The sequence below is a fragment of the Lemur catta genome, chromosome 11, assembly GCF_020740605.2.
Source record: "Lemur catta isolate mLemCat1 chromosome 11, mLemCat1.pri, whole genome shotgun sequence".
NCBI classification, from domain to species: Eukaryota; Metazoa; Chordata; class Mammalia; order Primates; family Lemuridae; genus Lemur; species Lemur catta.
The window spans coordinates 69019203-69032729 of NC_059138.1; the positions used below are offsets into that span (position 1 = coordinate 69019203).

At 38.2% G+C, this 13527-nt stretch overlaps 1 protein-coding gene across 1 annotated transcript in view; it reads left to right on the forward strand.

Moving 5' to 3' along the window:
- Positions 1-13527, forward strand: part of DNAH11 (dynein axonemal heavy chain 11) — a 301905-nt gene that overhangs the window by 202881 nt on the left and 85497 nt on the right. Inside the window, exons 59-63 of the mRNA XM_045564154.1 lie at positions 4891-5004; positions 7058-7201; positions 7829-8011; positions 9277-9378; positions 12476-12610. Of these exons, the coding sequence (XP_045420110.1) occupies positions 4891-5004; positions 7058-7201; positions 7829-8011; positions 9277-9378; positions 12476-12610 (678 nt within the window). The remainder of the gene's footprint in view (positions 1-4890; positions 5005-7057; positions 7202-7828; positions 8012-9276; positions 9379-12475; positions 12611-13527) is intronic.

The following is a 13527-nucleotide window of genomic DNA, read 5'->3' on the forward strand; positions in this document are numbered from 1 at the left end:
CACTTTGCAAGATGGTTTTCAAATTTTGCATTTTAATAATACAACTGGAGTTTATTATTAAGTCCTAAGCGAAATTTATTCTTTTTTATTCGATTGAGGCTCTGGCATTCTGTATTATGTTTTATTGTTGGAACTAATTGCTTTTAAGATTAGCTAGATTCTGGTTTCTTTCTGCTCAGGTTTCCAATAATTCTGAAATAAATACAACTTCTTTTGCCCTCTTCTTTTACCAAAACTTCAGTTACAAACGGAAGATATTATTTTGTGATTATTTCCCAAAAGAAAGAGCACAGTAAACAGATAATTACTCATTATTTGTTTAAAAATTGAATGACATTGTGTGAAGTAAAGATTTATTTTAGACAAAAGGTTATAATCAATAAAATAAAAAATAATTAATAAAAAATTACTAACAAAAAATTGTTAACACTCTCACAGCCATTAAATCAGTAGCCTTTTTATGTCATTATTCTTGTATTTTAGTATACCAGGAGATATTTGAGTTTTTCCAGTGGTGTTGCCAGTCATGCATATACAGTTGGGTTGTTTTTCTTTTTTTCTTAACATGTATTGAGTATGTTTTCCTTTATCTTGCACAACTGAAGACTTGAAAAGGATACTAAAAATCAAAACTCTAAACAGTTTTAAGAAATAAGATACAGCATATTTGAAGATGAAGATAAGGCACATTTGGCATGGCCAGTGTGCATATAATTCCTAATTCTGGTCACAGATGTCTCCACTGAGCTTCATATAAGTGGAGAATGTCCTTAAAAGTACATTACATTGCTGACTATAATAATTTATATTAAACAATTAGGTATCACACATGGTGTGATTATCATAAGCTAATTCCACCTAGGGAATATTTTTCAGGTATTACATAAGTATGTGATGTTCTAGTAATTATTATATCATTACCTATTACCACAAATATGTTTTGGAGATCTTAAAATATAGCAAGTACTCTAAAGATATTTTTACATGTGAATTCCTAAGGCAGAATTATCACCATAGAGGGGGGAGAAATGGTTTTAGTAAATTAGAACTCATCTGACAGGTTGTTTAGCGAAGTTCATAGAACACAAAGACATATACTATTTTTATATTTAATCCATACCAAGAAATAAAATAATATTTATAAACATTTTATCCATGGAGATTACTTATGAATAATAAATATGAACACCCATTTTTTTGCCCAGCGCTGTTCTAAGCTACTGAGGATATTTGACAAAGCAAGGTGGCCTCGTGTGGCTGACATTATAAAGGAAAAGACTGCCAGGAGACAAGTAACACATTGAGGAACAAGTGCACATTGAGTTAGTAATAAGTGCTCTGATGAAAATCAAATAGATGTGACGGTGGAAGGAACTATTTGGAATTGGGTGGTCATGGAAGGAAAGTCTATTTGATATTAAACCACATCGCATCTTATAAATTAACCCATGCCCGAGTCCATGCTGTGGGCTCACAACTGTCCTATGTTCAGCAACGTGCTTGTTGACGTGCTATACTATAAAAGGGGGCGAATATGGACTCTTCCTGATCCTATGAAATTGGGGTCTCAAAGCTTAATACATGAGCGGTAATTAAAAAGTAATGCCATGTATCTCACAAAGTACATTGCTACATTTAAAATGACTAAACCTATGTTGGAGTTTAGAGACTGCCTTGCTGTGCATCTTGACAGCCTATGTAGAGAAGCAGGTTGAAATAACTGCTTCAAATTTATAAAATAATCAAGGGCCACTCAAACCACTGGCACGTTGCCAGCAGTGACTTCGAACAACACAAGCACCATTAAGCCTGAGAAATTGGTTCTTCTTCCATCTCTGTTAAACTTATTGGCCCCAAATTCTAAAATTCTAAGAATCCTACAGTCACTTTCCAATTGCTTTCTCCCTTAAGAGGAGTATAATCCTCACGAATGGAAATACCTTCTAAATTGAATTACTAATATAATCCCTTTAAAATCTGGACATCCTCCTTTATTCTGAGTGGCTGTCAGTTTTTGCGTGTGTTTCTTTTCTAAACGTGGGTGGGTTTGGATTTTGGAGGCCCATCAGGAGTTTCTTACAGTCTACAGGCAGCTGGGAGCAGAGTAGCAATTCTCTAGGGCCGCCACAACAAAATACCACAGACTGAGGGGCTTAAACAAAAACTTGTTTTCTCACAGTTCTGCAGGCTGGAAGTCCAAGATCAAGGTGTCAGCAGGTTTGGTTTCTCCTGAGGTCTGTTTCTGTGGCTTGTAAGTGGCTGCCTTCTTCCTGTGTCCTCACGTTGTCTTTCATCTATCTATAAGCATTCTTCCTTGGGGTCTCTGTGTGTGTCCAAACTTCCTCTTCTCGTGAAGACATCAGTCAGATTGGATTAGGGCCTACCTAAGACATCAATTTAACTTAGTCAACTCTCTAAAGAACCTATCCCCAAATACAGTCTGAGGTACTGGGGGTGAGGGCTTCACATATGAGCTATAATTTAGCTCATACCAAGCAGTTATTGGGACTTTATTCTCTCCCTGTGATCACCACTAGATCTTATGAACATCTGCAAGGAGCTGTTGACTAATGGAGGGCAGAGAATTTCCTTGGGTGTACCCAAGGACGGAACTGTCTCTGAATCTCTGCTTTAACATGTAATGGTAGAGGGAAAGCACGTAGCTCTTCCCCCCTCCGTAGGTTGAGCCTTGCTGACTGCCACCCACCAGCCATCAGGCAGAGGAAATTGCACACTGTGGCTTTCCACATCAATGAGATATACAGAGTTTTCACTTCCTTAGTATTGTTGCACCTTAGGGTAAGAGGTATTGGGAATGAGAAATAAACTGACCAACCCAGAGTATTTTCTTCATTTGTATCTGTGGGTTTTTATCCATCGTTCAAGATTGCTTTGTTTATAAAAATTACCCAAAGGAAAAACATTCCAATAACAGTAAAGGAGTGAGAAGGAGAAGGGTAGCAATTCTCGAGCTTATAGAAATAAAACTTAAAAGAAATACTTCCTAAGGTTTTATCTAGTCCGAAAAATCTGTGATCCTGAGTCCAATTTTAAAATGATTTAAAGATAATGCTATCATAAATGGCAACACAGCATTTGTAGATTCGCCATATCCTTATGAAAATAAAGAAACTGAGGTAATAACTGACTCACATACACTCACATACTCTCTTTCATCTGAAACGGTATTCTCTAGCACACTGAGAATGTAGGATTCTTAGAATTTTCATGGTCCATTCCTGGAAGTTTTTGAGGGTTGTGGTTTTGGAGGAGTTCTCAGTAAGCATACAGGGTTTTCTTATTTACATTAACTGCAGCTGAGTGTGCATTAGCAGGAGGCCACATATCTACCCAGAACCAATTATGTTCATAAAAGGTGCAGTACACAGCAAAATCATGGTTAATCAGGAGAAGGGTAATTAAGGCTAATAAAGCTGTAGTAGACAACATAATTTGTTGTGAGCAGTGTTTAATTTTATGGTATAGTTAAGCCTGTTCATTCCAAACACATCTGAAGAAATGCATTTTTGTTCATACTTTATATTCCACAATCACCATCACTGCAGGAACTGTCCCCCATGGTGACTAGATCCTGGTTGCCCAGCATCACAGCTTTGAAACTCAAATTTTCTTCTGAGGACTAAAAATTCAGTCTTCCTGGTCATTCAAATCCTATAGGTATCCTAAGAAGAGGCGGATAACCTCCCCCCAGCTTCTCATTTTGTTTTGTTTCGAGTTTACCAACATGGCTTCCCTCTATCAGCATTATAGGTCATATCGGGAGGCTGATACAGCACCGGACCCACAGTAGGATAATGGGCATCAGTGTCATTGTTCCATTAGCAAAGACACATCTGGGCTCTTGCATCTATGGTTTCCTGTCAGGTCCTTGGGGAAACCACTAATTAGTCTTTATAAAAATACTGTCTCTAGGTAAGCACCCAATCCATGACCATAGAATAGAATATCTTCTAACCAGTTAAACAAAAGAGCTTCAAATCTGTTTTTAAGAAATAGCCAGAAATATGAATTCATATCTTTTGCAAAAATCTGGATGGAACTGGAGACCATTCTCCTATGTAAAGTATCTCAAGAGTAGATAAACAAACACCACATGTACTCACTATTAAGTTGGAACTAACCAGTGAGCACACATGTGCACAGAGGGAAGTAAAACTCAGTGGAAATCAACACGGGGGAGGAAACGGGGGAGAAAGGGAGGGGTAAAAACCTACCTAATTGGTACAATGAACACTATTTGGGTGATGGGCATACCTATAGCTGGGACTCAAGCATTACAAAAGTGATTCATATGACCTAAAACATTCGTACCCCCTTAATATTTTGAAATTAAAAAAATCCCCTAAAATATATAAGGTATTAAGATATTATAATGATGATGATGATAATAATAATAACACTGGGTTCCTTAAGAAAAAGAAATAGCCAATATATCTTCTAAGCGAAAGTTAGAGAATTCTAGCAAGGATATTTTGTCGTCTAAGTTACTGGGCTAGCCTAGATTTTCACTTGTCCAGGACTCGCTGAAAAAGAAAATTAAAGAACAGAGAAATCACTTAATCTTGCTTTTATTATTAATTTGTATTATTAATTTATAATTAAAACAGTCAAAGCCCATCTTAGAGCATTTTGATTCATTTGAATCCATTTGTGTTGGGATTTGTTATTGTATGTTTTGAACAGTTACAAAACTTTGTGTGCATACTGTTCCTGAAGGAAAATTAGTCTCTATGAAAAATCCTCACCTGTTCAAAGTATAGAGAAATGAATTATTTAACAGTGCATCTGAGTCAAGCTCCATTTTTCAGTGGAGATACCTAAGATGATAATTTGTGTACATGGATTTGTGTGCTTTTCCTCTCCAATTAGGTGACAGCCATTCAGAGTGAAGTGTCCCAGAAGCAGAGAGAATGTGAGGCTGACTTAGTCAAGGCCGAGCCTGCACTGGTGGCTGCTGCAGCTGCGCTCGATACACTCAACAGGGTAAAGATGATTTGGTGGTTGGTTTGCAGGTTTCCTCAAAATCACATTCAAAGTTTATTAGAGTTTGAATAACTAAGCTGAGGAGTATAGCCCATGCAGCCACAAGGGGTTTTTTTTAAGGGAAGAAAGACTCATAAAATATTAAAGTTCAAACAGACCTTGAAACAGAACTCAGGTTCATGATAATTCAACTTCTTTTCCCATCCAGGACTCTGACCCACTGCACCCCAATAAACGCCATGGGATTTATATTCTTATGAAAGGCAATTGGATTGTTAGCAACTGGCTTTGGCCCAATTCCAGTTTTTCACAGTATGTGTTGCTTTAAGAACCAGGCAAGGAATTCTTTATTTCCTCTGGAACATAAAGAGTAGCATTGATGGGAGACCCTCCTGGAAAGAACAATGGTAACAAAGACACCTAGGTTTGGTCCACCCCCCCCCATTTCTTCTAGCATTATGCTATTAGTAAAACCTCATTGAGCATTCCCATTCCCATTCCTATAAGAGAAAGTAATCTGTGTTCACCATAAGCATAGTGTAAGGAAAACTGAGATTGTAGGTAATGTTTATATTAACAGCCAGCAGCTAATCTTGCCCTGGGGTTATTTCAGCCTCTAGGGGAAATCCCAGGAAGTCACCAGGCATGAGGTTCTTAAGATTCAACTTCCAAGAGTACTACTAGATTTTCACTGCTCTTCAAAGAAATGCTCAATTCCTTTTCTGAGTTTTTTTTTTTTTTTTTGAAGAAAATAATCTTGACTATGAGCAAAGAATTACCTATATGGATGTTTCTTATAGTGTTTCCATAAAACTGAAAAATTCAAAAGAATATAAATATACCATGATAGAAGACTGGTTATTATACCTTCAAATACTCTGCTACCATTAAAATGACATTGTTGAATACTACTTAGCAACATGAGAAAATGTTCGTGATATATTGAGTGGATGAAGCAGATTATAAAATAGGATATATCATATGACTAAATTTTTTTTGGTAAGAGCATTCATCTGTGTAGAAAAAGATTAGAAAAAAAATAAAAGAAAAACTGATTATCTCTGAGTAATAGAATGTTTATTTCCTTCTTTGTGTTTCTCTAAATTTGCAAATTTTCTCCAAATACTCTTTACCCAGACAAAATAAATTAATATCACTTAAAATATAAAGCTAAGTATATTTATAAATGATGAAAGAATCTTGGTTAGCCAGCTCTCAATTATCATTAGCATATTTTAAGTCTTTGTTTTTGCTCTTCCTGTCACACCCTTTCCATTCTTTGCAATCATGGAGCAAATACATAGGCGGTTTCTGGCAAGGGAGCCCAATCAGGTTTAACATTTGACAAAGTTTTATGAGCAAGAGTGTATTATGTTGCACATAAGATATCACAAGAAACAGCTGGTTGGTTGTTTTTGCTTTTTAAATCACATACCATGAACCTACACGTTCTTTTATGTTCTGAGTAATTCCTACCCCAAAGTATTTGCCTTGATACTTGTAATTTATACCATTAATTCCATCTGTTGGGTAAATCATTGATCTAACCTGAGGGGATTAAGGAGTAGGGAAGAAGGTTCAGCATATGTTGACCCCCTCCCAGTTGAGAGTCCCTGCTGTGTAATGGAAAATGTTTCTTACCGTGTATGTAAGCCAGAAAAACAAAACTAAGAGGCTGAACTAAGGAATTATGTTTCTGGGAGAGGCCTGCTTAAAATACAAATATATTGCATAGCAGGATAGAACCCATAAATATCTTACAACCTATGTGTTTATAACATTTCCTGTCCTCAGTGAGCAGGGGTCTGCAGGACTGGTATACCAGAACAGGCAAAAAAGGGGTAGTGATATTTCCAGAGTATCAGAGAAGTGCTCAGCAAGAAATGAACCTCCTGGGTCCCAAGGTAGAGTCCCTGGGCATCAAAGAACTGCCAAATGGGGACAGATGTGGTAAGGATAGATGGGTGGCCACTAACAAGACCAGCTTGGCAACTTAACTGTGCTTCTCCAGACCTCGGTGAGCCTGAGTATGTGCATGTATGTTTGTCTTCAGGTCAACCTCACTGAGCTGAAAACTTTTCCCAACCCTCCAAATGCGGTTACCAATGTTACTGCAGCCGTGATGGTCCTTCTGGCTCCTCGGGGCAGAGTGCCCAAAGACCGAAGTTGGAAAGCAGCTAAAGTCTTCATGGGAAAGGTATCAGCCTGTCTGGCAAGATGAAAATCCCAGCAATTTCCATACTGTTTTCAGTCCTGTGGTTATGCTTGATATAGCAAGAGATATTCAAGTCCACAGAAATCATCTTCATAGCTGCTGAATGTAATCTGCTATATGTTCTTAGAGTTAGTTTTTGTTTGCCAAGTTGGAGGTTAGCTTGGGATTATGGCATACCTAAATCAATGCCAGCAGCAGGTGGAAGGTTGCTAATTATTTGCAAAATTATGAAAGCAGTTAAGTGTAGGAGGGAGAAAATTACATGGATTTCTTAGGTTGGAAAAATGTTACTAATGTACAAAAAGGTGAAGCAAAGAGGCTTTTCGGTGTGTTTTGCTTTTTCTTTTATGCCTTTCTTTTCTTCAAAATGTGAATACCTCCTGTGCTGGGACTGAATATTTTACCCTGGGATAGAAGAGGTTTTAAAAGTGTCCATTGCTAATTCTAACTTCATACTATAAAGACTGAAAAAGTCAAACAGTAGGATAAATGCAGCTTGCCAATTTTGCTTTTGTAATGTGAGTCCTAAAAGCTGATTTTAACTTTTGATCTTGGAATTTTCTCTACAGCCAAAATGGGTTCATTGCAATAAGTCTTTTTGCTTTGCAGGTTGATGATTTTTTGCAAGCGTTAATTAATTATGACAAAGAGCACATTCCAGAGAACTGTCTAAAAGTGGTGAATGAACAGTATTTGAAAGACCCAGAGTTTAATCCAGACCTGATTCGGACCAAATCTTTTGCAGCAGCTGGTCTCTGTGCCTGGGTCATCAACATCATTAAATTCTATGAGGTATCAGTCCTAATCCGAGGATTTTCAGGTGTTATCCACAAAGGGCCATGAACATATCAATTTCTAGGTCAGCAGAAAAGGTGAAATAATTTGATATTTAGTTTTCTGAGTAAGGATATGTAGTTCTAAGAATAAGACATGAATGTGTCAGAGTAAACAGTTCTATACAGGATATTTGAAATGTTATCTTTTGGGGGAAGTAGAATGATTAGCTACTTTAGATAAAAGAGCAGTCATTAATTTGATTTAGTTAGATGAAAACTTGTTACATATATGAATTATATTTATTTGCATTTAAATACCCAATCCATATTGACTTGAAACAACTGCAAATTTGAATTCACATTGAATTCAATGTAATCTCTGCTCTCAAAGCAAAAATTCATACCGTGTCTATTGTAGATGCATTAATAGTTAGATGAGAAAATAACCATTTCTTTGCTTTAATATTTTAATGACAGATATGACAGATAAATGTTTTCCTGTATATGATCTAATCTAAAATTCATACTTTGGGGCAGTATAGAGGTTAGCGTTTCATTTAGTCATTTATTTAGCAAATATTTATTGCCTGGCAACTATGTCCCAAGCACTTTGCAGAGTACTAGATATAAAAAGGGAGTGATGCATGGCCCTTGACTGTGAAGAACTTTCATTTTTGTCTCGGAGGGTTGTATTTTATATTCAAGTATGGAATTACTGAAAAAAAGCTAATTATAGTCAATGCCATTCCCAAAATAATTTTCATAAAACCAGGTTATATCCTGTATACCATTCAAAGAACATGCGCTTAAGGTGGTCAGGAACTTGGAAAAGAAAGTGAAAATGTGGTTAATATTGTGTGAGGACATCTCCCACTGTCCTTTCTGCATTCAGAGGATTCCTCCACTCTTATTTTCTGCCTTAAAGTCTAGACTGATCTCGACTTTAGCCATAGTTCTTGCACACTGCAGTTTCTAGTGATATGAGGATTATCTCCATGATTTATGACAAGCCAATTTTAGTATCTTAATGGTGTTCGACCTATATAGCATTTTAAGCAAGTACTTGTTACCCTAAGGTCCAGAGTAAATAAGTAATTAATGGCAGACCAGAGAGAACGTGGAAGGCTATGTGGATTTTGCTCTGCCTTTAGGTGGGACCATGGCCAAGAAACAGACGAGTTACCAGGTGAATTAGAGATTTTCATTGTAAAGCTTCCAGGCTAGGTAGGATTGAATGATTACTTATCCTCTTTGCATCTTTATTATCTCATGAATTTTCAGGTCTACTGTGACGTGGAGCCCAAACGCCAAGCATTAGCCCAAGCAAACTTGGAGTTGGCCACAGCTACTGAAAAACTAGAGGCTATCAGGAAAAAGCTTGTGGTAAGTGCAAACTATAACCTGAAGAAGTTCCCAAGAGGTGGTCCCTGCCTCCACCTTAGGATCCCACCTGCAGACAGGATAATATCTGAGCCCTACCAAACAGAGAGGAATTCAATCTGTCATGAATGTATTTATTTATATACTCATTGAGGAGGTATTTCTTATCTGCTGTATGCTAGACTCTAAACTGGAAAAGTGCAAACGTTCGTGGCCTGCACTTAAGAAACATTCACAGTCTGATAGTAGAATGAGGAGGGCAACATGTGGTGATTATAGGCAAGGCTTCTGGGGCTAGACTGCCTGGCTTCTATCCTGGCTCCACTATTGACTGTTTCACCCTGCATAAGTTAACCTCTCTGAGCCTGTTTCCTCATCTGTGAAATAGGTATCATAATAGCACCCACTTCTTGGGTAGGATTATGAAGACTAAATAAGAGTAATTCATATTAAGAATTTAGTATGGTACTTGGCACATTGGAAGTGCTTAAAGAATATTAGCTGCAAATATTACCATCATGACTATTTTTACAAATATGTAAACCAATCATTCTAGTCCAGTGTTAGAAGCATATGTGTGACTATATACAGAATGCAATAGGAGCACCAAGAAAGTACTGAGCCTAGAGAAATTAGAGGAAGTTTCTTAGTGAAGGTGTGCTTGACATGGGCTTTGAACATTGTTTACCAGTCACCAGAATGACCAGGATGGGAAAGGTATTCCTGACAGAGAACAAGGAGAGGAGGGAAGAAGCGGTTGGGACGCTTGAAGAATCCAATAAGTCAGAGCCCTGCAGTAGATATTTTGGGGAAGGTTGGGACTAGCAGGGAGTAGTGAAAGGTACGCTTGCAAAGGTGGGCAAAGGCATTCTTTGCCTTTCATGCTACAAAATTCAAATTTTATCTAACTAGTGACATTGAGCCTTTGAAAGATTTTAATAGGTTAATGACATCTAACTAGCTTTTTGGCAACTGAATGAACACTGGAGGAAGAGAAGGGTCTAGAAGCAGACAATTTAGAAGGCTGCACAGTGGGTCCTGTTAGAGCCTCAGCTCAGGCAAGATGCAGTCAAGGCTGACTGACAGCACACGGAGAGAGGGGAGGGACACAGGTGCCTGGAAAGGCAGATGGAGCAGTGCACGTGGAGTGAAGAGGTGACGTTACAGTGGCTACCCAGATCCAGTCCACCATCTTTGAGAGATAACAGCCTGATTTTCTTTGGGGAATAATCTCTCCTTATGGGACACACTCAGGTGGGCCTTTTAGCTGGAGTGCCCATCCCTGTTCTAGCTAAGGGCTGATATATGATGCCAGCTTTGCCAATTTGATCCCCTTCAGGTCTAGAATTTGAGTCATGAGCAAAAGGAACAAAGGAGTGCAAGCAGAGCTCGCGAATTCCAGAGATAGTGTCCCAGTGCAAATTTTAAGTAGCTCCTGCCTCCAAAACCTTCTGGAGCTCCTGGGTGCCTATACGTGGTCCTCTGCCTTTCTTTCCCTCCTGAGACTTCCCTCACCCCCTTCCAGTAAATTCTCTTCAGCTTAAATTAGCTAGAGGTGGTTTCTGTCATTCCCACCTATGGATTCTGTTGTATTGGGATACTATTTAGTGTGCAGCTCATAGCAGACACTTAATAAATCTGAGTTCCTACCCTCTTTTTGTGGAAAGCCCATATGTGTGTGTGTTCAGCAGTCAGGAATGGAGTTTGGGAGAGAAAACTGGCTTAGGAACGCGAATTTGGGAGTGGCTGGCATGGAGATTACACACGTAGAGATTGTCTGGCAGGAGTGTGAAGAATGGGGCGTGGTGAGGGTTGGGGGTAGACCTCACGGAGGATGTTCCTGTCAGAGTAAATCCTGCCACTGGTCCCTGAGCTGATCTAGAATCTGGTGCCCAGAGTGTGGGTCCACTACAGAACGGAGTGTGAACTAGGCCTGCTTATGGCTGGACCACCACTTGGCAATTTGGCAAAAAAAATAAAAATAAAAAAATAAGGTAGGAGGAGGGACTTTCTAATATCACCTCTAAGATTTCAGGGCAAGTTATCGAAAGTAGAAAAGTGAGATCAACTTTCCAGAGCAGAGTCCAAGGCACTGACTCCTTGAATATACCAGAAAGGGATTAAATTGTGCTCTTATTTTATTATTCAATAATTAGAGGGCATCCTTTATGATGTTATTTTTATAAGATGATTAATAATCCCCAAAGCTTTCTCCTTACAGCATGGGTAATTTCAGCACCTCTCACAAGAATGAACCCCCTTTATCTTTCGAGGTTGCTGCTCCTAACAGATCTTTCTACCCACCACTCCCTGCCTGGGTGACCTGCCCACCCCTCCTCTCTGTCCTGTCTACTACAGCACCAAGTGAACCCTTCAATAAGTACCTGGTGACCAGTATAAGCCAGGTGAATGACAACTGCTGATTTAGACAAGTTTAGGATAAACATAATAATTTTATAAAAATTATCTTCATTTAGTGGTTAAAACTCCTGCTGTCAACTTGACTAAAACTTTTAGGAAAATGTCATCTGTTGTTAACAGCTTCGTACAAATATTAGAAGCCATTTAATGTCCATGCTAAAGACAGTGGATTACCTCTGGGTTTCAATCCCCAATTGCCAGAAGAAAAAAATGTGATTGGCCAGGGTGGACCTAAAGGGGCCCACTAGTTAATACCCCTCTTCATTGCATGAGGTGTGAACCACAAGAGAAAAGAGTCAGTAGGTGAAGAACCAAAAGATCTCCCTTATCATTAACAAAGCTGGTATTGGAGGATGAGGCTTGGGCCTGAGCAGAGGGGGACAGCGCACCCACAGTGTGTTTGAGTCTTCAGGGCACCTCATTCACCCCAGTCGCTCCCTGCACTCTGCCCAATGGAGAAAGAAGACTGCACGGTGAACTGTTAATCTGTGGTGGAACAATGCATTCATCACTATATCGTTCTCTTCTTCCCTAAAATATGTATGGTACAGTGGCAAAGGGCAAAGGAAGGAAAGAGGTTTGTTTCATTTACCTTAAGGTAACAGATGTTTTAAGATGATTGTAATATTTCTGTTTTAACTAAAAATGACTCAGAAATTAATTTCAACTCTTCATTCAGGATCTGGATCGAAATCTGAGCAGACTCACAGCTTCATTTGAAAAAGCAATAGCTGAGAAACTCCGGTGTCAAGAAGAGGTGAATCAAACCAGCAAAACCATTGAACTAGCTAACAGACTTGTCAAGGAACTTGAGGCAAGTTAAACCTTTTTTCCAAAATTCTAGCTAAAATATCTAGATCACTTTTTTTGGATTTTGTTATTATTTACCATCAATAATAACTAAACATGGAATTAACAACAAATTAGAATATTTACTCATCATTAATGATATGGGTCTAACTTACCAAAAGGAAGAAATGACCAATTACGTGTTTTTTGGTATAGCTATGAACTCACTGTGACATCAGCCTCATCTTAAACTAAAACAGAGGAAAGACATACACTTTGCCAGAATTTAGTTTTGTGTCCACTTTAAGAAAATGGAGAACACTAGCTGTGGGTGGGCTATCTACTTATTTTTTCTCCCTCCCTTCTTCCCTTCCTTCCTTTATTATCACTTTGTGAAATTCTTTAAAAGCAAAAAATAAAGCTTATTTTTCTTAAGATATATTATAAAACTTAGAACAGCTGCTAGACAACTGCTATTGAACTGTTGTCTGAACTTTTTAATACACACTTGCCGTTGAATTCTACCAGCAAACCATTCCTTTCAAGCTAAACCTGATTGGTTTATGTTTTTGTTATATCTTTTTATAGGCAAGTGACATGCTACTGTTAATAGTTATTCCATTAGATAAAGGGTTTTTATAATTCTTATTAACTTTCTCCTGCTTGAACTTGACTAGAAGAACATATTGACATCAGTATTCACCTATTTTATTTGCTCTACCATGTGGCATTAAACAGTTTTGAGCAAATCTCTGCACCTCTTCAGCTTTGTTTTCTTGTCTCTAAAATGGGGATGTGGATAATACCTACCTTAGAAGGTTGTGATAATGCTCAAAAGACATAATGTGTATTCAAGTGTTTCCTAACAAAAGTCAAAGAGATAAATAAATAACCCAGTTTAAAAATGGGCAAAGAGTTTGAACAGACATTCTCCATAGAAGA